At 33.5% G+C, this 20436-nt stretch overlaps 2 protein-coding genes across 14 annotated transcripts; one reads left to right on the top strand and one right to left on the bottom strand.

Annotated features, from left to right (window-relative positions):
- Window positions 1-9971: 9971 nt before the first annotated feature.
- LOC126698684 (photosystem I reaction center subunit IV A, chloroplastic-like) lies at window positions 9972-12656 on the top strand. Its single transcript, XM_050396063.1, has 3 exons — window positions 9972-10319; window positions 12236-12301; window positions 12387-12656. The coding sequence occupies exons 1-3, from the start codon at window positions 10077-10079 to the stop codon at window positions 12489-12491; spliced, it is 414 nt and encodes a 137-aa protein (XP_050252020.1). The 5' UTR covers window positions 9972-10076; the 3' UTR covers window positions 12492-12656.
- Window positions 12657-12813: 157 nt separating this feature from the next.
- On the bottom strand, window positions 12814-19893 carry LOC126698683 (protein LOW PSII ACCUMULATION 1, chloroplastic). 13 transcript variants are annotated; one of them, XR_007646560.1, is made up of 8 exons: window positions 19615-19893; window positions 16144-16716; window positions 15733-15783; window positions 15107-15271; window positions 14289-14363; window positions 14171-14210; window positions 13156-13206; window positions 12814-13009 (listed from the first exon to the last, which is right to left on the bottom strand). XR_007646560.1 is itself a non-coding variant. In XM_050396062.1 (5 exons), the coding sequence occupies exons 1-4, from the start codon at window positions 19839-19841 to the stop codon at window positions 15130-15132; spliced, it is 993 nt and encodes a 330-aa protein (XP_050252019.1). In that variant the 5' UTR covers window positions 19842-19893; the 3' UTR covers window positions 13847-14363; window positions 15107-15129. The 13 variants fall into 13 exon arrangements, 2 of the variants coding, with proteins under 2 accessions (XP_050252019.1, XP_050252018.1); XR_007646554.1 differs by having other exon boundaries at window positions 13156-13256; window positions 14101-14210; window positions 14289-14326; XR_007646555.1 differs by having other exon boundaries at window positions 13126-13206; window positions 14101-14210; window positions 14289-14326.
- Between the last annotated feature and the right edge of the window lie 543 nt (window positions 19894-20436).

Raw genomic sequence — 20436 nt, 5'->3', positions numbered from 1 at the left:
AAAAGGACAAATTTTGGATATAAAATTGATTATAGCATGAGGCTAAAACTTTCTTTAAAAAAAATTAATATTGTTACATATTTTGAAAATCTTATTGTTAGATTATATGTTCTTTACGCTTTTAACAAACAGGTCAAATTTGTGTCATTCAGATGTTATATACTATATGATCTAAAAAATTATTTTTTATACATAATTTTATATTATAAAAACTTGCAATTTAAACAAATGATTGTTGACATAGCTATTTATCTTTAATTTTAAAAAAAATTTGTAAGTATAAAAAATATTAAAAAAAAAAAAAGTAATCTAAATAATAGATTAAGCAGCGCAAGCCTTGTGATTGGGAAAATGTCATTTGGGTAAGGGTTACATAGCTAATCCGCAAATCTGTCTATATAATAAACACGTGGTGAATATCAACTAAACATGAACAGTTATTGCTGGAAGTAACCAAAAGTATTGGCTCTATTATCTAAACATGCAATTTCTTCAACAAATATTCGGCATTGATACCATGAAACATTGGGTGGGAGTATAACATTGAAGTTTTGAACCGTTTTATCCCCTTGCGTATTTGTGTACTATTATTCTGACATGAGTTGTTGGCTTAAACTTAACGAAATAAATTCATCAAAAAAAAAAAAAACTTAACGAAATAAAAAAACATGTGTACTATCAGTGATTTATCAAGCAGCAAAGGGCAGGACTTGTCTTTGTTTAGAGACAAGTCATCGTGGAAATTAAATGGAAATCAACTAACACTTTACACATTCTGCGTTCATCAGGAAAAGAGAAAAAAAGATTACTTCTTTGTAGTGGCCCGCTATAAAGTTGCGTTTATATTGCTTTTTGACCGACTTAAAAGTTGTATTTATTGCACTTTTTACTTTTATTCAGAGTAGAGAGACAAGTCATCGTGATCTGTCACGTCATGCATAAAGATCCTTCGTAGTGGCCAACTATAAAGTTGCGTTTATATTACTTTTTGACCGACTTAAAAGTTGTATTTATTGCACTTTTTACTTTTATTCAGAATAGAGAGACAAGTCATCGTGATCTGTCACGTCATGCATGACCACAAAACGTCAAACCAATGTAAATCAATTCTGAAGTTTCTAACATTTTCCACAGATCATGGCAGGTGGGCTGGATATGTGTCACTGTGTCAATACCGAATAGACCAAAGTGGCACACGGGATGAACTTACGCGAGTAATTTACTCCTCATTTGAGAAATGAAAAGAGATGAAAGACGTATCAAAAAAAAAAGAAAAGAGATGAAAGAGTAAGCTCCTTTTTAAAAAACTTTTTATTACTTTGAGGATAAGTACCTTAGTGGAAGTTTGAAGATAATTACACGCTACGCATTTTGTATCGAGGAAAAGAAAATAAAGATGAACTTCTTGGTAGTCTGTTGTAAGGTTGTCAAAATCGAGATCCTACGTAGAATCGTAGAAGATAGGTAGGATCGTAGATCGTAGGATCGGATTGTGGATTGTAAGATCCTACCTATTTTCAAATTTTAAGCAAAAAACCTATTGATAGTGACTTTGTATGTTATATAATCACTTAAAATATGAATCCATCCATTAAAAAAAAAATTGCATCATAAAATGTAATTTGCACGCACTACATCGTTCTTATGTCATTCTAACGAAACAAAATATATTTAACTTTTGACATAATGTATCTAAAAAGTTCAGTTCATGTTTAATTAGCAACTAAGTACCAAAATATTATCTACACATATGGAAAATGTTTTCCAAATTGTAAGTTCCAAATCCAAAATAAGTTAGGCAAATTAGCATATAAAAACTAACTAACTACAAATTTACAATATGTAATCCAAAAGAGAATTTTCAATCTAAGGTAAACTAGCTAATTACAAATATGAAATCCAAAAGAGAATTCTCATTCTAAGATTCTTCTAATCTAATCACTGTCATTGTCATATCCCATTTCATCATCTAAATATTTTAGGTTTTGTTTTGGAAAACATTAAACTTAAGTACTATAGGTTTTTTTTGAGATTTTATGTAGACATAGGGGTAAATTTGGGACTTCAATTCATTATTGGGCTTATGAGGCTTGTGGGTTTAGGTAGATTATCTTACCCAAATGAATCCCACTTAAAAAAAAAAAATTCAAGCCAAATGGTAGGATCGGTAAGATCCCATACGATCCTATGATCCTATGCGATCCTACACGATCCTACCATTTTTGCGATCCTGCTACGATTTTAAACTTTTTGGTGAGATGGGATCGTAAAATCGTGCGATTTTACGATCCGAATCGCGATTTTGACAACCATGGTCTGTTGTATGTCCTGTTTATATTGTTTTTTAACAAATTATAAATTTGTATTCTAATTGCTTTCTTTATGTTTATTCAAAATAGAGATGTCGTCGTGTCACGCATAAATGCTTATCAGTGAAATCTGCAAATTTTGTGTAAATCCTCTAATTAATTTTGTTTAAACAGTGTATAAATTAGCTGAAGAAAGGGTACAAGCAGTAGATAATTAATTACTCAAAAGCAGCTTGAAATAACGCGGCATTCCAATATGTTATTTGTCTCTTACAATAGTACCCATTTTTATTTTCCTTTAAACAGAAGTAGGTGTGCAATTCACCCTTTTCTTCTAGGAATCGTACTAGCAAAAGCAAAACAACGACAACAATTATTTTTAAATGGTAACGATTTTATTTTAATATATATATATATATATATAGAGAGAGAGAGAGAGAGAGAGAGAGAGAGAGAGAGAGAAAATTATTTATAACTGAGAAGATAAACCCATCCCCACATAATTGGTCACACCCTCTAATTGTTGTGGGTCAAGTCAATAGATCTTTCATTTTCATTTCCTCTTATCAAGATAGAAGTGCAAAATCTGACATGACCCGCGAAACCGATACGACTAACTCGTTTATAAACAAGTCATGGGTTGAGGCTAAACAGGTTCAAGTCATATTCGGGTTGACACAACTAACCCGTTTAATAAACGGGTTGTGTTCGTGCTCAACATAAGAACTTGTCTGACCCATTTGACCCGTTTAACTTATAAAATTACTAGTTATTTTGATATTATTGCTTAACAAATGGTTGTTTTTATATGTTTATTACTATATTTATAGTTGTAATTATATTTTAATTTTAGATATATGGGAATTGATAAAAATTATATAGGTTTGGTATAATCTATTAATCAAATAGTTTATTAAATGAGTCATTTGTATTGATTTTTACATGACTTGTTAATTAAATGAGTTAAATGTGTCGGGTTAGGTCGACCTATTTAATAAACAGGTCGTATTCGGGTTGAGGATTCTCGACATGTTTACTAAATAGGTCTAGTTCGGGTCAACCCATATAGCCGAATACTCATAGCTCGACACGACACAAACCCGATCTGCGAACACGAATTACCACCCCTATGTCAAGATAACTTCCTTGGTAGCCAGCTTTAAATTTGTGGGTCAAGTCAATAAATCTTTCTTTTTCATTTTCTTTTGTCAACATAACTTCTTGGTGGCCAGCTTTAAATATAGTCTTGTAACTTCTTGGTGGCTAGCTTTAAATATAGTCCTGTTTATATTTCTTTTTGACAAAACTATTTTTTTTTTTTATACAAGATAGAATTTCTACTCTAACCTAATTTAAATGCATATGTGTGTGAATCTCTCTCTTAGAGACTTTAACCTCGGCCCTTCCCCCCACATCCCACAAGTACTTATTCTTGTGAAATGACCATTGCACCAAGGGTGTGCGGTGCTTTTTGACAAAACTATAAAGTTGTCTTCGTATTGCTTTCTTTATGTCTATTCAGAATTGATATGTCATCGTGATGTATCACGCATAAATACTTAGTGAAATATGCAAACTTTATGAGTAATTCACCCCCCTAATTAATTTTGTGGAAGCAATGGGTGAATTAGCTAGAACCGATACATAATAATTACTTTAGTTTTCATTGGTTCCAATCCTTCTCATTGAATTGTTTGTTAATTTTCCAATTTTTAGAGCAAAGCTTTAATATTTTTACTAGTTGCAGACTTATGCAATGTGTGGAAATAAATAATTATTTTATAATTGTAATATAATGTATAATTTGTTGAACATAATTTGTTCTCCCCTAAAAATTAAACAATTGTTACTCGGTCCAATTAAGTCTACTTCGTTCTCATTCGGTCCAATTAGGTCTACTTCAGTCTGCTTTGGTCCAATTTGGTCCACTCAGTCAATTATTCAAATTCTCCATTATCTTAAAAGAGATTATTATGCTAATCAAAATTCATAAAAAAACTTATACTGAATATGTATAATTTATACTCTAAATTTTATTGTAGATAATTTGTTTTCCCTAAAAATTAAAAAATTTCAAAAAATAATTTCCATCATTTTTACAAATATATAATTTTATCATTTTTGAGGTTTTTTTATTTATTGATATTATTCTTTTATGAAATGGTCATATTCTTCTAACTATTTTTATCATGCATTATATTTTCCTAATTTCGTTTGGTACAATTAAAATTTTTAAGTTTCAAAGTTATTATTCAAATTCTCATTCTCTTAAGGAGAATATTATGTAACCAAAACTTATCATATAATTACAATTGATATTATTTCAATAATTAATAGTACTCTCAACCCAAACTTGTATTTTGCCATTCTTAAGTAGGTACGTCGAATTGGACCGAAGTGATCTAAAATGGACCAAATAGATTGAAGTGGACCAAATTGGACTGAATAGACCTAAGTGTATCATATAGATCAAATTGGACCGAATAGATCAAAGTGGACTAAATTGACTGAGTGGGTCAAATTGGATCGCAGTAGAGCGAATGGACCTAATTGAATTGAAGTAGACCGAAGTGGACTAAAGCAGACCGAATCGGACCAAATTGATGAAGTGGATTGAAATAGAATGGACTGAGTGTCAATTTGTGATTAGCATAGCGAAGATTGTGTTTTAATATAAAATCAAATTCTTACTTCCAAAATAATCAAGTATTAATTCAAACAAAATCAAACCAACCAAATCTATATGAGAGAGAGAGAGAGAGAGAGAGAGAGAGAGAGAGAGAGAGAGAGAGAGAGAGAGAGATAATACTTGTAATGAGGAACTAATAAATACAACACTAAAATGTATGAACCCAAAATAGAGTTTCAAAAATCACAATAATTCATCAATATAAACTAGAGTTGCAAGAAAGAATAAAAAAATGAAGAGAGAGAGAGAGAGAGAATAATCTTTGTTTTGTAGAGATTCATCAAAACCCAAAGTAAAGTTTCAAATAATAATAAAAGAAATCTCATCAACCTAAAGTAGAGATGCAAGAAAAAAAAACACCAAAAATTGAATTTTTTTAAAGAAAGATTGAGAGAGAGAAATATAATTCTCCTTCCCACAAAAAAACTAATAAATAAAACAACGTTACTTTCTTCTACCTAACTAATAAAAGTTTCTGCTATTTCTTTCCATATCATTTTTTTTTTTTTTTAATTTCATGCATTTTTACTTACTACTCCAACTCAAAAATAATGATTTTTTTTTTCTTGAAACTCATTCAGTGGCTATTCCCGTGTATTGCACGGGGGTTAGCAAATAATTTTCAAGAAAATGGAAATACTAAAAAGTTGTATTTAGTTTTTGTATTCAAATCCTATTTTTTTGGATATTAAAAATGAAAACTGAATACGAATACAAAACCAAACAAGTTTTTTAGTGGTAGGTCTCACGAAAAACTAAAAATAAATATAAAATACACCCTTTTTTCTCAAACCATACAGGCCCTTAACTTCTTGGTGGCCAGTTATAACTTCATGTTTATATTGCTTTTGATGAACTATAAATTTCTATTCAAATTGCTTTTTGACACACTATAAAGCCTCTTTTTTTTTGGTGGTAAAAGACAAACTATAAAGTTCTATTCATATTGTGATGTGTCATGCATAAATACTTAGTGGAATTTTTATGAGTAATACATCCACCATTCATATTGTGATGTGTCATGCATAAATGCTTAGTGCAAACTTTATGAGTAATACATCCACTATCCACTATCTAAGTGATCCCCCCCCCCCTCCCCCAAAAAAATAATGCTACAAAAAATTTGAATTTTTTTTTTTACATCAATTAAATTGGGAAGATTTTACTGATTTTTATTTGAATTCACCGCTTCCATCACTTTTTTATTTACTACTAATCTATCACATCAAGTTATGTCAAATTTATTGTGCCCCTAATTTTCTCTTAGAAAATACTAGCTTGAACTTTGAAGAATGAAAGGCTATCGGTTCTTTCCACCGGTATTCTTATTAACCACAAACCCCACATGGATCAATTCTAAGTTTCTAACATTACCCTCAGCCAAAGCAGGTGGACCGGATTTGAATGCCACTGAGTCAACACTGAATAGGCCCACCTAAGTGATTGAACTTTCTTAAGCAAAGCAAAGCCCATAAAACTTTAGCCCACTGTTAAGATTTCAGGCAAAACCCAAAACTGAAAACCCCAGGCCTATCTACAATCGGTGACCCCTCCAAAGATGGGAAGATTTTTGTACGATGCTGGAGGGAAAGTAAGACTAAATAAAATGTTGAAGACTGTTAGAGATATATTAGCTAAAAGTATAAGTTGGAGTCTAATTTTACTTTGTATACAAGTCAAGTATTTTACTTGTATTACAAGTCTATTAACCATAATTAGTGTCAGTAGTGTCTTAAGGAATTTTTTTTAAAGCGGTCAATAAACCGATAACTTGAATATTGAGTAAAATTGTTGCGTTTGCAAAGTTAAAAAGAGTATAATTGTTGTTATTATCAAAAACTCACAATCACAATATTTTTCTTACTACAATTTTTTAAGAAAAAATGAAATTAGAAATCATTTTTATTAAATAGGTTGAACGAGCGACAAATTTGAATGATTAGAGATTTTTATGTTATATATATATATATATATATATATATATAAAATAGGCTTTTAGTTAAACAATTTGTTCATAATTTGTTGTTTGGTCTTGTTTTGTTTTTGTTTGGTTTTTGTTTGTTGTTATTTAAGCTTTTTTTTTTTTTAATAAAAAGGATTAAAAATTATGTTTGGGGACAGAATTAATTTTGAAGTAATCTTATGTTCACAACATTTTTATAATAAATTTTATGTAAAAAATTGTTATTGGTTGGTAAAAAAATAATATTAGTATTGGGCTTAAATTAAAATCAGTAACAACTTACCAATATTGGATTTGTTGTGAAATTATTGTGAAAATATTGTAAACGTAACATTACTCTTGTGGGGGCAACAGATCAAGGAGCTTATACCAATGTATACGTTGGGCCAAGGGCCTACCCCAAGGAAGAACTCTTCCTCGACTAGGCAAGGCCGAGGACAAAGGGGACGGTCTACCATTTGAGAGTGACCCTTCGGACCATTCTATGGAAGATGATAAGTATTAAGAAAGAAAAGAACAAAGGGAGGCATGGAAATATCCACGGGAAAGTTGCTACCATTGCATTAAGTGCTCTACAACTAACTGAACCTTGCTTTACAGCCTTTACAACCACTCCCAATGACTTTGGGGAGGAGCTGATGGGACAAGTATCAGCACTATCAATCCAAATCTACACGTGAATGGTGGAAATGAGAGGAAGAGAGTATAAAATAGAGGAGAAGGGAAAAAAGGGGGGGGGGACTGGTAAAAAAGCATTACAAATAATATATTAAGAATCAATCTCCTCGGATAAGGTCCGAGGATGTCTCTTCCTGTTAAATCTATGTTAACTTTCTTTCTTTATCATCAAGTTTCTAACTCATTCTCTACAAATTCATTGTATTGGGCTCATTGGACCATGACTACAGATAATTTGGGCTTGGACCCCAAAATTGTGACCTACAACTCTTATTTTTGTTGAATCCAAATTTTTGTAATTCTCAAGTTAGTGTGTTCAATATTTTTATTAGGATGGTCCCAATAGGTTAGTTTAACCTATAATATTTTTTTGGCAAGTATATATATACATTTTTTTGCAAGTGAGGGTGGTCCTATGACCACCCTGACTTACATGTGAAGCTGCCCGTGGTTAGTGTATGGTTAGTTTAGGGTTAAGCATATTATATATATACCCATGTTTGGTTGTTGTAGTTGGGGTTGAGAATTAATGCTGACTTGGCTCCATTTATCCATAGGTTGGAGATATGGTGATAACAATTCAACGAGTTGTGTAGTTTTTTTTTGCTGTTTGATTTTTATTCTTGAAGAACATGAAATCATAAAAATATCATCTATGAATAGGAGGTGGGAAATGGGAGGTCCCCTCTGCTAAGTGCAACCCCTCTCAATGTCCTTTGTTGTTCCATGTGCATCAACGCACATGACAACACATTAGTACAAAGGATTAGTAAGGATTAGAATAGTGGATCACCCTATCCACATTGGGGTAGAAGGAGGCAAATAGGGTTCTATTGACTCTGATACCGTAGAAAGTAGTTCATACACATTACATGAACGAGTATCCTATGTCCCATTGATCATGTTCCAATTCATGTACCACTAATGAACTTATGACACACGTCTCTTTAGTTTCTTAACACTGCTAGCTAACATCTCTCTTATTGGCTGACTAAGGTTGCATTTGGATAGTTTATTTTTTGTTAACTTATTTTACTATTCAGCTTATTTTTGCTATAATTCATGGCTCCACTGTACTTTTTGATACTATTTATGAATTCCATTATAATATTTCAGTTAACTTTTATTTTTATTTACAGTACTTTCAAACAAAAGTTTTCAATTTCAGCCAAATAAACGAATCCCAAACAGACTTTACACTTCATAATGTTGACATTACTTTAGTTTGCTGAAGACATCATCTCGTCTTTTAGTTTTCATACTTATTTCGCGAACTAAAGTAACGTTAACATTGCAAAGTTCAGTTAGTCAATAAGAGAGATGTTAGCTAGCAATGTTAAAAATTTTATATATATATATATAAAGAGACGCATGTCATAACTTCACTGGTAGTATGTGAATTGGGACAGAGGATGCTCATTCACATTACATAATTAATTTTATCCACAATGGACTAAAACCCATCTGGAATAGAACTGTTTCGGTGACATATCAGCTTAATTTGTCATAGGTTTTGCTTAGATCAAACTTTAGTGTAACTTGTCTTAATTGCCGCCCTTTCTCTTTTCGATGATGGAGATGAATTTGTGCGCTAAAATGATGTTGTCTAAGATGAATTCGCCTTTTTTGTTTTTGTTTTTTTTAATTATTTTATACAAAATAAAAATTTTACTTTACTTTAATTTATATATTTATATATATATATATATATATATATATATGAAACTCCTTTTTAGAAACTTGAACTTCAACTCTTACCCCCTACCCCACAAAGTACAAACACTTATACTTATAAAATGATCATCATACCAAAGATGCGTGGTGGTGAGATGAATTGGCTTTTGAGGAATGCATTTAGTTATAAGGTGATCAAAATATTTAAAAGGAGCTTGCCACGGTTTGTTTGGACCTTTGAAGCTATTTTATATGCCACATTGCAAAGGCTATTGCTTTGTATGAGAATTGAATTAGTATTCTAAACCTTTTGGTGGTCAAATCGTTAGCTTCCAAAAGACATGAATTTCCAAGCTGCATTACCAAAGGAAAAAAAAGGAAAAAAAGAAAAAGAAAAAAAAAAAGAATTTGTGATGTGGGTTAAAAAATCATTCGGTGCCGAATGAAATGAACAATAAGCCTAAGCCATACACCGTAAAGTAAATGAACAATGCTGACAAAAACTGCCAGTGATTGCGTCCACGAGATATTAAAAGATGACATGTAATCACATTATCCAAAGAAGTGGGATATGGTGTATAGGTGGCAGCACCCTAGTGGAGGAAACGATTTATCCAACTTTCAAAAGATCAGATAATTCTCCCCGAAAGCACATAATTTTTAGTTCATTCAAATCCTCTCGATCTTTGATCCTTTTTCCTCACACGATTATTTTTAAGCTTTATTCAATTTTCAGAGAGAGAGAGAGAGAGAGAGGCACAACATGGCAAGCTGTAACATGGCATCAGCTGCTTCTGGGTTTGGGCTAACACCAAATGTTTCAAGCAATACAACTTCAGGTGCAAAGAGTTACATGTTATCTTTCCCTTTCAAGAACAACAATTCATCAAGGCTGGTTGTAAGGGCAGCTGAGGAGGGTGCTCCACCAGCAACCGCTACAGCACCAGTTGAAGGTGAAGCTCCTAAGCCTAAGCCTCCACCAATTGGACCCAAGAGAGGCACTAAGGTCAGTACCCAATCCTCAGTTTCATTTCACTCTTCATATGAGTTTTTTGCCAATCAAATTGGAATGTGAAAGTGTGTCATATATCCAAACCAACTTTATCTAAAAAACTTAATTGATTAAAAAAAAAACTGTGAAAGTGCCTTTCATGGCACTTATTGCAATACATGCTTATGTACTTTACATGAACTTCTTCAGTGGGATAGCAAATTGTTCCTTCCTAGTGATTTTGACTTTTATAGCAAATTACATGAACTTTAACCTACAAATTATTTGCAACCACTTTAATTGTTTTTACTAGTAATTATGCACAAACACAGGAGAACACAAATCAAATAAAACACGAGATTTTAACCAAAAAGGGGGAAGAAAAAAACGGCAGTTCGGAGCCCATTGAGTATAATTGGAGTCTTTAGTCTCTTTGTTGATAAAATTAATCTATTCATAGCCATAGTAAGAGGGTCATTCTTGTTTAGTGTTTATTCTTAAATAACATTTTGTTTATTCCATGCTTGCAAACAAATTGAGAGATGGTGAGGAGGGATCCCTAAGGATCATTATTTTAGATGAGGTCAAAAGCTTTTGGTTTCCATTTTACCAGTTTTCTGTTCTATCGTTGCTAGCTTAATTCTTAATCATCTACCCTATTTCACTAACATATAGTGAAAGTTCAGAAACGTGTATAAACACCCTTGAACGTTTAGACCCCCAAATTATAACTTAATCAATTCAAGCAATATGTCAAACAACTAGTGTGCGGAAACTTAACATAAGCTATAATATGGAATTGGTAAAAACTATTTAAGCCAAAATAAAACACAATCCACAGCAGATAATAAAAAGGCAAAGATAGAGAGGAAGGAAGATGCAAACACAAAGACAACATGCGATGTGTTATTGAAGAGGAAACCGAAGCCCTCGGCGTAAAACCTCTCCGCCGCCCTCCAAGCGGTAAACAATCCACTAGAAAATACAGTTGGGATACATGGACAGCAATAGACCCTCCAAGCCTAATCTACCCAGTGCACCTAAGCCCTCCAAGTTTCTTGCTCCAACGAGGTTGCGCCGAGCCTTTTTCTTTTCTAGCTTCCCGGATTCCGCTACTAGACCGTAGCATCAACCAATGAAGATTGGTTCCTTCCTAACTGCTTCCCAGAAATCCAAACAGCTCTCTCATAGTAATGATAATGGTGAGAATTAGGTTTGGTATAATGCCTCTCAAGGATTTGACAATGGAAAGGAAGAGAGTTGAGGAATTTGAAGAGACTCTAATGTATAGATTGTGGGTGAATCAATCTTGTTTTTCTTTAGGGTTTCTCTCTCAAAATTCTCTCTGGAAGCTCTCTTACAATCGTGGGTAAAAGGGGTATTTATACTGGAGTGGGAGAGGAATGTGAAACGTTAGGATTTACAAAACAGGGGTGGCTCGCGGCTTGACCTCGCGGCTTGACTAAGTCGCGAGATAACCGTATGGCCAGTTGTCCTGTTTTGTCCTGTAGTGCTCCAGCTTGCATGACTGTTCACTTTCCAGCATGCTTGGCACGCGTGCTACGTCTGGCGGCTTGCAGCCGCGAGTCACCCGCGAGGCCAAGCCACGAGTCTCTGTTTTCTTGCACACTTTTGAGCAAACTTCACTCTATCTCACTCACTACCTTTACATCAAACCCACCTAAATACAGGGTTACTAAATGCTGAATTACAAGTAAATTTGACACGGAATAAAGCCAATTAGATGGTTGAATAAATTCAACCTTACATATAGTAATATCACTTTCATTTAGTATTCTTTGAGTTTGGGGTCCAAGAAAAAAAAAATAACGGGCAAATGTTTCTTTTTTTTTTTTTTTTTTTGGATTTTGCCTAAACAGCATTGGTCAAATTATTATTATTATTTTTCTTCATGTACTTTCCTTCTGCAGGTTAAGATTCTTAGGAGGGAGTCCTACTGGTACAATGGCATTGGATCTGTTGTAGCTGTTGACCAGGTCTGTGCTCTCTCTCCCTATCAATGTCAATTTTTTTTTGGGAAAGGTAAAGTGTTTGATTCTTTGTTTTAAATCCATTTGACAGGACCCAAAGACTCGCTACCCAGTAGTGGTCCGATTCAACAAAGTTAACTATGCAAATGTATCTACAAATAACTATGCATTGGATGAGATTGAAGAAGTTAAATGAGTGATGGTTGGTATTGTAATTGTAATTGTAATTTTCCTACTATTCTAGTCTCCAGCTTTAGTTTGTCTGTGTGACGAATATATACTCTCTCTGTGATTTCTTGTTTCTTCTTCCTTATTATGTTATGACAAATGCTGCCAAGAGCCAAATTAATATTGTCCATAACATATACTACACTAGCTGTAATTTGAACCAGTTTTAAAATCAAGGCCATCATTAATTCTTTATGCACAGTGACAGCACATTTTGAATTCCTTTATCCCGAGAGATATACACTGATAGGAAACTCCAATAGTAGCAACAGATAAGAAATTCCAAAAAGTGAAAACAAAAAATAAGTTCCTTTTATACAGGTTTAAGTATACTGAAGCCATAGTTATACCTTTATCCAAAAAAAAAAGAAGTATACTGAAGCCATGATTAGACAGTTACATTTGTTACACATCTCATATTCTAGTGAACTTCCTTCAGATTCTAATTTGTGGTTGCTTGTTCATCCTTCTTGTATAAATCAAGACCTGGCAAATAACATCAACAAAAGGTTAATAGGGAAGCATAAACTGGTTGTTCATACATTTTTTAGATTGGAATATTTCACCAAATTCACTAAGTAAAACATTTGATGGAGTCTAACCCCATCAAAGCCTAAAATCCCCGTACCCACCCCTATTAGAATGATGAGTGCTGTTTGGTGTCACCCTTCTCAGAGTACATGCTGCACAGCAAACCTTGTCAAATATATATGGTGAAAACAAAGAGCCAAGCCTGTTTGGTGGGGAAGCAAAAGCATGATTCAATGAATGTGGAAATAATTCTTATGTACCTATGTACAAAATGGGTTCAATTTATGGGCTTGTATCTTGAATGGTGCAACAAAATTATATTTTAAGGCAATTTCAAAGCTATCCTGCAAGCGGATTATGAAACTGGCTCACCAAATGAATTTTCCATGTCATAGTTTCAGAGCAGAAAATAATTTGGTATTCACAATGAATTCCCAAATATGCTTTAAACGCACATGTTCCTTTCCCATTAGAATTTTGATGGCCTCAAGAGGAGGAGGAAGGGGAGATTCGAACTAGTAACTTCCACATCTTGAGGCACAGCTCCCAACTTTCCCACTAAATAAATGTGTTAACTGAGAAAATATGCCTCTAATATTCTCTTTCTTATTCATTCTCACTCTCTCTCTCTCTGCCTTGTTTTTTTTCCCCCTGTGCAGACAAAGCTGTAATTCCTAAATTAATTGCAAATTGTTTCGTGAATAAAAACTGTGGTTTTCTTCCATTGTAATGTAAACAAAAAAAAAGCCCTTGCAGATCTTACTGCAGACATAACTTAGCAAAGAATGAGTCTATACAGGAACTACAACTGCATTTAAAGAGTAGTATGGACTCAACAAAAGCTGTTTATGTTCCAAGACACAAAAATCATATTGATCTAAGAAGAAAAAAAACTTCCTGGTCACATAATCCTAAAAGTAGCTAATATTTTTGTCCATTATAATATCCATCCTGGCACATAGTTTTGGTAGGAGTTGCATGCAATGATCAACCACATACAAGGAAAGTGAATGATAAAATTGAGGCATAACAAAATTGTCCTGTACCTTTATAGAAGCAATGCCAAGACAGATTCATTATATAGCCTTTCTAAAACAAAAAATGAAATGGTCGAACCTTGTATGACCATAAGGTTGCAGGCAGAAACTTGAAAATTCTGCAGTGGAAGAGCAAGAGAATTGGCAGAGGATCCAAATATAGAAATTAAATGAAGAAATGGCCAATGCCTCCTCACCATGATTGGCACCGTTGCCTACATCCAAAAGCTTCTGCCTGAATGGTGGAAGCATGTCAGAATCTATTCAACAAACTGCAAGAAATATTGAACTAGTTACACAAGATTAAAAAGATTTGTTGGCCTGAGTGAATAACAAACCTAATGGTCCACTGTAAGAATGGGTGGGGAAAGAATTAATATTCAATATTGAGCATTCTATTGGTATCATTATCTTTAATTTGCAGCAAATAGTTATAAAGAAAGAGTCTTATGGCTTTTTATCACAAACGTGTTAACCATGGCACTCGCAATTTCACCTATTCATCCCCTTAGTGGTCCCCAAGGTTCGATGTGTTGTGAACAATCATGGTTCAGCAAAGAATGATTGTTGGGACATTTAACAGGATCTTAAACTATATAAGTTTTCATAGTCAAGATTTACATTGTTCAAGTGAAATATTTTCCAAACATTCTGGAAAGGAAATAGTTCCACCAATTTTATATTTTTGCAGCCAGCATGATGTCCTAAGAAGCGCATGCAACAGCACACCATTGACTTTAATGATCAATCTCTAATTGTTCTCAAAGGAGAAAAAAGGAACTTTCCCAAGAAACAAATTCGGCCTAAATGTTAAATGCAAGAATGGAAGTGCCTATTCTAACAGAATGATGTAATGGACAAGAACTCAAGGAGAGCATAGGAAAAAGAATACAGAATTGATGAATAAATAACCACAAAAAATCCCAAGTTCTCAACAAGGAGGCATTTTAACTTCCATTGGAATCGAGGACTAAAGTGAGCTATCATAATTAAATCAATTTAAAGAGAAATTCACCTTCATAAATGGAAACAGATTCTTCAAAGAACTCTTCCATCCATGCCATCCAGAATGCCTGACCATATTCCCTTTACAGGTGGTAATTGTGCAACAAAAGCATTCCAAGGAGGGTAACCAACACCACTTCCACGAACACGACCATCCAATCTTAGTGATAGATACCTGCACAACAAATACAATTAAACAAATTTTCTTAATGTAAGCATTCTATAGTTAACTTCTCAAAGATCCCAGAAGCACAACTTTTACAGCCCACTATATGGATTGAAGGACATAAATAAACTCGTTGCTGCAAATGTCTACTGATGTATGATGTTCTTAAAGTGCTGCATTTGATCACTGACTCGTTGAATTCAAAAGAAAGAATGAAATTAGAAAATAAGAAAAGAATGTGGGCGGGTTGGAATTCTTATGCCGGGTGTGAACTGGAATAAGGTGTGTCTATATGCATTTTAAATAAATGAATTTCCTGGTCCATTTTTTTTTTAATCATTATTGGTAAGTTAGCTATGCACCATTGGATTTTAGACCCAAGACCTCATCCTCTATTCCATTATAATGGGAGGAGAGTGTCATTTGAACTTCCTTATTCAAGGTATAAGTAACAGGATAGAAAAACTTACACTGGAGACTCAGAGGGGACACCAGCCAGCTTCTTCTGTTCAGCTAACCACCTATTGTTTATAACAACAAAATTAGAAGAGAATAAATAGCAAAAACTTGAAATTCACTATGGTTGTGTTTGGATTTCAGGATTTAAAATGAAGGGATTTAAAGAACAATTGCTAGTATAAACAGCTAGATATATATTTAACAAAACATGATGATTTGAGCTTTGGAGATTTTTCTCAAACAAAAATACTTTTGATGGTTTGGATTTGAAATGAAATATTAATCCTCATTTCAAATCCATATTAATAAAGCTCAAATCTATCCATAAATTTCATCAATAGAAACAAATTTCCACAAAGTAGAAATCCAAATCCTTCTCTTTGAAAACCTTGATCCAAACAAACATAACCATTGTCACTTACTTGGACCACTCAGAAGTATAAACAGGAGCCAGTTGCCAGAGTCTCTTTCTTTTGGTGGTAATCTCCTTTGTCTCTTCATTTTCTTCAATTTCCAAACTAGGCAAACTTCCATCCGTAGGAAAGGGTACTACAAGCACCCCTCTGTCCAGAAGGCTTTCAGTGAAAGGTTCACTTAGTCTAAAAGACTCCAAAATGAAGGATGCGGGGCCAGCACAAATTACAAGCCGAGCAATCCCTCTCAAAGAGCTGACTGGGATAATCCTCTTTTGGTCCACACGGAGCTTAAGATTTGAAAGGCTTTCCTCTCTTGAGAGCCTAGCCATTTGCAAATTCTTAGCATTGTTCTCCCTATAATAAAGGAATGCAAAAAGAGATACTGCTCCAATGTCTATGCCAAGACCTTTCAACATCTCAGGGATATCAGCTGTTTTTGATGAATTTGTTAATGCAGCAATCAATTGTGTGGTTGCTATAAATCCTCCAAGAGCACCGCTTGCTATGAAAGCAAGATAAAAGAACATCCGAACAGACCGAAAGGGAGTAAGAACTTCACTCCGTATCCTGGCGGTAGAACTGAAGAACAAATAAAATTATGATTACAGGAGGCCTCACATGTTAAAGAGAACCTTATAGCAGAAGCATTGGATAAAAAGAAATCAAGTTAGAGAAGATATTTGAACATGCAACCAACCTCATTTTCTAAGATATAAATAAATATGTATATTAATTACATCTATTTAAGAAAGCATGTCCTCTGCACACACAATTAAGTTAATTAGTACACAAAATTGCTGTAAAGTTGCATTGTACGATATGCCCAAGCATATGAGGCCCGTAATTTCATGACAAATAAGTATGACAAATTAGGAGAATAAAAGTTTGTCTCAGCTATTACAACTAACAGTTAGGCAGAATGTTGAATCTAGGAGAACAGTCACATAAGATATAGATGACAATGATTATTCTTGTAGTCTGATCTGCACCACTTACCAGGTCCCATAATTTTGACAACATGCATTGTCCAGTTATATAAATTAAATAAGAGAGCTGACAACAGAAATGTAATCAAATTTATGGCTGCTTATACATAGAAAAGCTTATTTTAAGAGCAGGCAGCAACACAAGACCAACTAGTCAGCACAATACCATGTTAAAGAACATTTCATTTGCATTGGTGCAAGTGTAAAGATCCTAAGCTGATGCATTAGTAAACAAACCTTATCTTAGTGTGCAAAATTAAGTATTCAACATAAAGATAAACTGAATTAACACCAGAATGTAAAATAACATTTAGAAAAGGGACCCATACTTAAATTTGTGCAAGTATCTTCATGTTAACAAGGAAATAAAGGGTTGGACAACACATTCTTGCAAATCATAATTTAATTCTACTATTAGATGAGAGCACACACAATGTGTGTAGAATTTTTTTAACTATCTAAAAATAGTTGAGAATGTGGTACAATTACAAGCTTATGAGATAAAAGACACTAAATAGATTTCAGAAGTTATTTAGTTACAGGATAGAGAGAGGCTGAAAATGAAAGAAAGAAGGAAATAGAAAATAAATGAGACATTAGGGGGAACATTGTTGGAAGTTGAGTGACAGTAGTTTACTAAAAATGGGATTATTGAATTTTTCTTTGACTACTTTAACCTTAGTTTTTCATCTTTGATCTGCTATTAAGTATGGAATTTTTTCCAAGGTTATTTTCAGTATTCAAAAGATGACACCAAATGAGGGTTATTCCCTTTCTATTAGTATAGGTAATCAGGGCATAAAATTATAGGGGACTGAACTCAACTTGATAAATGGATTTGAAATGGAGAAAATATATATATATATATATATTTTTTATTAATAATTCAATAGTTACAATAGAGGTGGGGGGATCTGAACTTTGAATATCTCTATTGGAAATACTAGGAGATGCTAGTTAAGTTACAAAGATCTTGGCCGGTAAAACTAAATTCTAATAGAATCCCTACTCATGTCCAACGGAACTAGAAGTTCCCAAGATGTCATCAACACATGGTAACAGAGTTCAGCTCAACAGGTTAATTCACCATTTTTAGTCTTTCATATATCTTATCAAATAATTCTCAATTCTCACCAAGCAAAGTATTAGACCAATAAAAGTTTTCAAGATAAAAATATAAGAGAAAAGAAAACCAAGAAATAAAAAGAAGAAACCCAATAGGGTATTATTCCACCTCTTTTGAGAACAACTGTAACATATCCTTGGTATAAACTCCACTAATCATAATCCAAACTAATTTTCTTCATTCCCTCCTATTTTTTGTGTTCTTTGCCGACCACAATGCTTCAACGCTGCATGTCACTCCACTTAAGCAATTAACAAATGATGTCAACTAACTCATTTTAGCTGTAGAAACTACAAGTTCTTATGAGCATGTTATTTTCTTGATTCCCTTTATTATTACTCATCCAACTCATTATCCTCAAAACTATTCCAAATCTTTGGGCGTTCTGCAGACATCCTAGGCTTACACACTATTTAACCATCGTCTTACAAACTATTTAAAATCAATTAGATGCATCAATTGCAAAATGCACCAAAAGGATCCATATTCATAAGATGTGACGAAGAAGTGACTGTTAGACAGGTAACTGAGGACAGGCCTCCAATTAATTATAATTAACACTTAGTTGAGTATTCAGATTTCAGAATAAAATAAAAATAAATAAAAGCAGACCAAAAAAGGCCACTTCTCCAATCCAGCTAAATTTCTATGAACAACACCCGCTTCAACCTTTCACTGCCCATGATAATCAACTATGGATTGTTACTATAATCCCTTGTCACAAGGAAAGCGCTAGTATCATCTGGGCAATACCTTAAAAAGGATTAGTCACAATTGAGGTTCTTTGTAATCACTTATATAGACCAATTTGACCTAGTACACACCTAATGTAGAACTTAGTGCATGTCTATGTACCACAGATTTATGCAATCCATTCTAATACAATCTACATAATATCAGGTATCACATTCTTAACTACTTAACCCATAGAAATCACACTCCCATCGGTTTCATAATTCCACAAATAATTCTCTCTAAGTCCACATCCAAAAAAACTCTCCACAATTTCAAATTAGTATATTACCTCCCTTGAATCTTGTTCATCAAAATTACATATATATTATGTTACCTCATCATATACAAGGTAATTATGTCTCTCCCTCATATATCTCATACCCAAATCCTCATACATTTCATACTTCAAAAAATTAAAAGCATCCCATTATAGGATAGAAGAACCCTTAATACCTTTCATGTACAAGGGTCCATTTGAATGCCACTTAGACACTAAAGTATCCATATTCAATCATACACCATAGAAAAAACAATGAATATTCCAATATATTTTGAGATTCAAACAAACAGAAACAACCATGGCTATAACTCCCTAATTTAAATTCAGTAAAAACAAATATGAGAGAGAACCTGATTTCAGTGGATGAGGATGGCTTATTAGCAGCAAAGCAGGTGATAGTTGAAGAATTTCGTTTTGGTGCGACAGTGGTAGCAGAGACCCACCAGATGTTCCTATGAAATGGAAAATGGTGGCAGAGAGATTTGAAGTTGTTGTTGTTGTTATTAATGTTGTTGTGGGGTTTGTGATGAGTATTTGGGCGTCCGAGAATGTAGGGGACGTTTGCCAAGGAAGCCATAGTTGTTGGTGGAAGTTTGCCACTTACTCTCAGTTGTAAACTTAACTGCTTTCTGTTGTTGTTGTGTGGACTGGACTATGGAATTTGGATGACCACAGTAGTGCCACGCACGCTTGACCGTTGCCACCTCCCTAGTCCCCAACTCCAACCTCACTTAACACAATAAGGTTCTATTTGGATACTATTTATTTTATTGAAACTGAAAACTTATTATTGAAAATATGATAGATAAATGTAAAAATTAGTTGAAATAGTACAGCGAACCTATAAATAGTACTAAAAAGTGTAGTAAGACTCATAAATAGTAGTAAAAATAAGCTGAATAGTAAAATAATTTTAATTTTTCATTAGTATCCAATCAGACACTAAGTCTTGATTTGCACTCATTTTCACACCAACAAAAAATAAAAACCCACAAAGGTCATATCCATGAGGTAAGTTCCAACATGTACAAAAAGGGTAATGATTTGGGCATTGTCTTAAAGAGAGAGACTTATCTCTCAAAATAGCAAAGTAAGTTAACGATAAATGATAAAAGTAATATTAGTAGGGGGCTCAAATGATAATTTAAAAAAGAAATTGTCAAATTATTCAT

The sequence above is a fragment of the Quercus robur genome, chromosome 9, assembly GCF_932294415.1.
Source record: "Quercus robur chromosome 9, dhQueRobu3.1, whole genome shotgun sequence".
Lineage (NCBI taxonomy): Eukaryota > Viridiplantae > Streptophyta > Magnoliopsida > Fagales > Fagaceae > Quercus > Quercus robur.
Note: the sequence above shows the minus strand (reverse complement) of the source record. Positions and strands in the feature narration are given on the sequence as shown.

Coding starts and splice junctions, on each gene's coding strand:
- LOC126698684 (XM_050396063.1), top strand. CDS start 10,077: ATGGCAAGCTGTAACATGGCATCAGCTGCTTCTGGGTTTGGGCTAACA. Junction 10,320..12,235: donor GACCCAAGAGAGGCACTAAG/GTCAGTACCCAA, acceptor TTCCTTCTGCAG/GTTAAGATTCTTAGGAGGGA. Junction 12,302..12,386: donor CTGTTGTAGCTGTTGACCAG/GTCTGTGCTCTC, acceptor TCCATTTGACAG/GACCCAAAGACTCGCTACCC.
- LOC126698683 (XM_050396062.1), bottom strand. CDS start 19,841: ATGGCTTCCTTGGCAAACGTCCCCTACATTCTCGGACGCCCAAATACT. Junction 16,717..19,614: donor TCCTCATCCACTGAAATCAG/GTTCTCTCTCAT, acceptor TTTGTTCTTCAG/TTCTACCGCCAGGATACGGA. Junction 15,784..16,143: donor TATACTTCTGAGTGGTCCAA/GTAAGTGACAAT, acceptor TATAAACAATAG/GTGGTTAGCTGAACAGAAGA.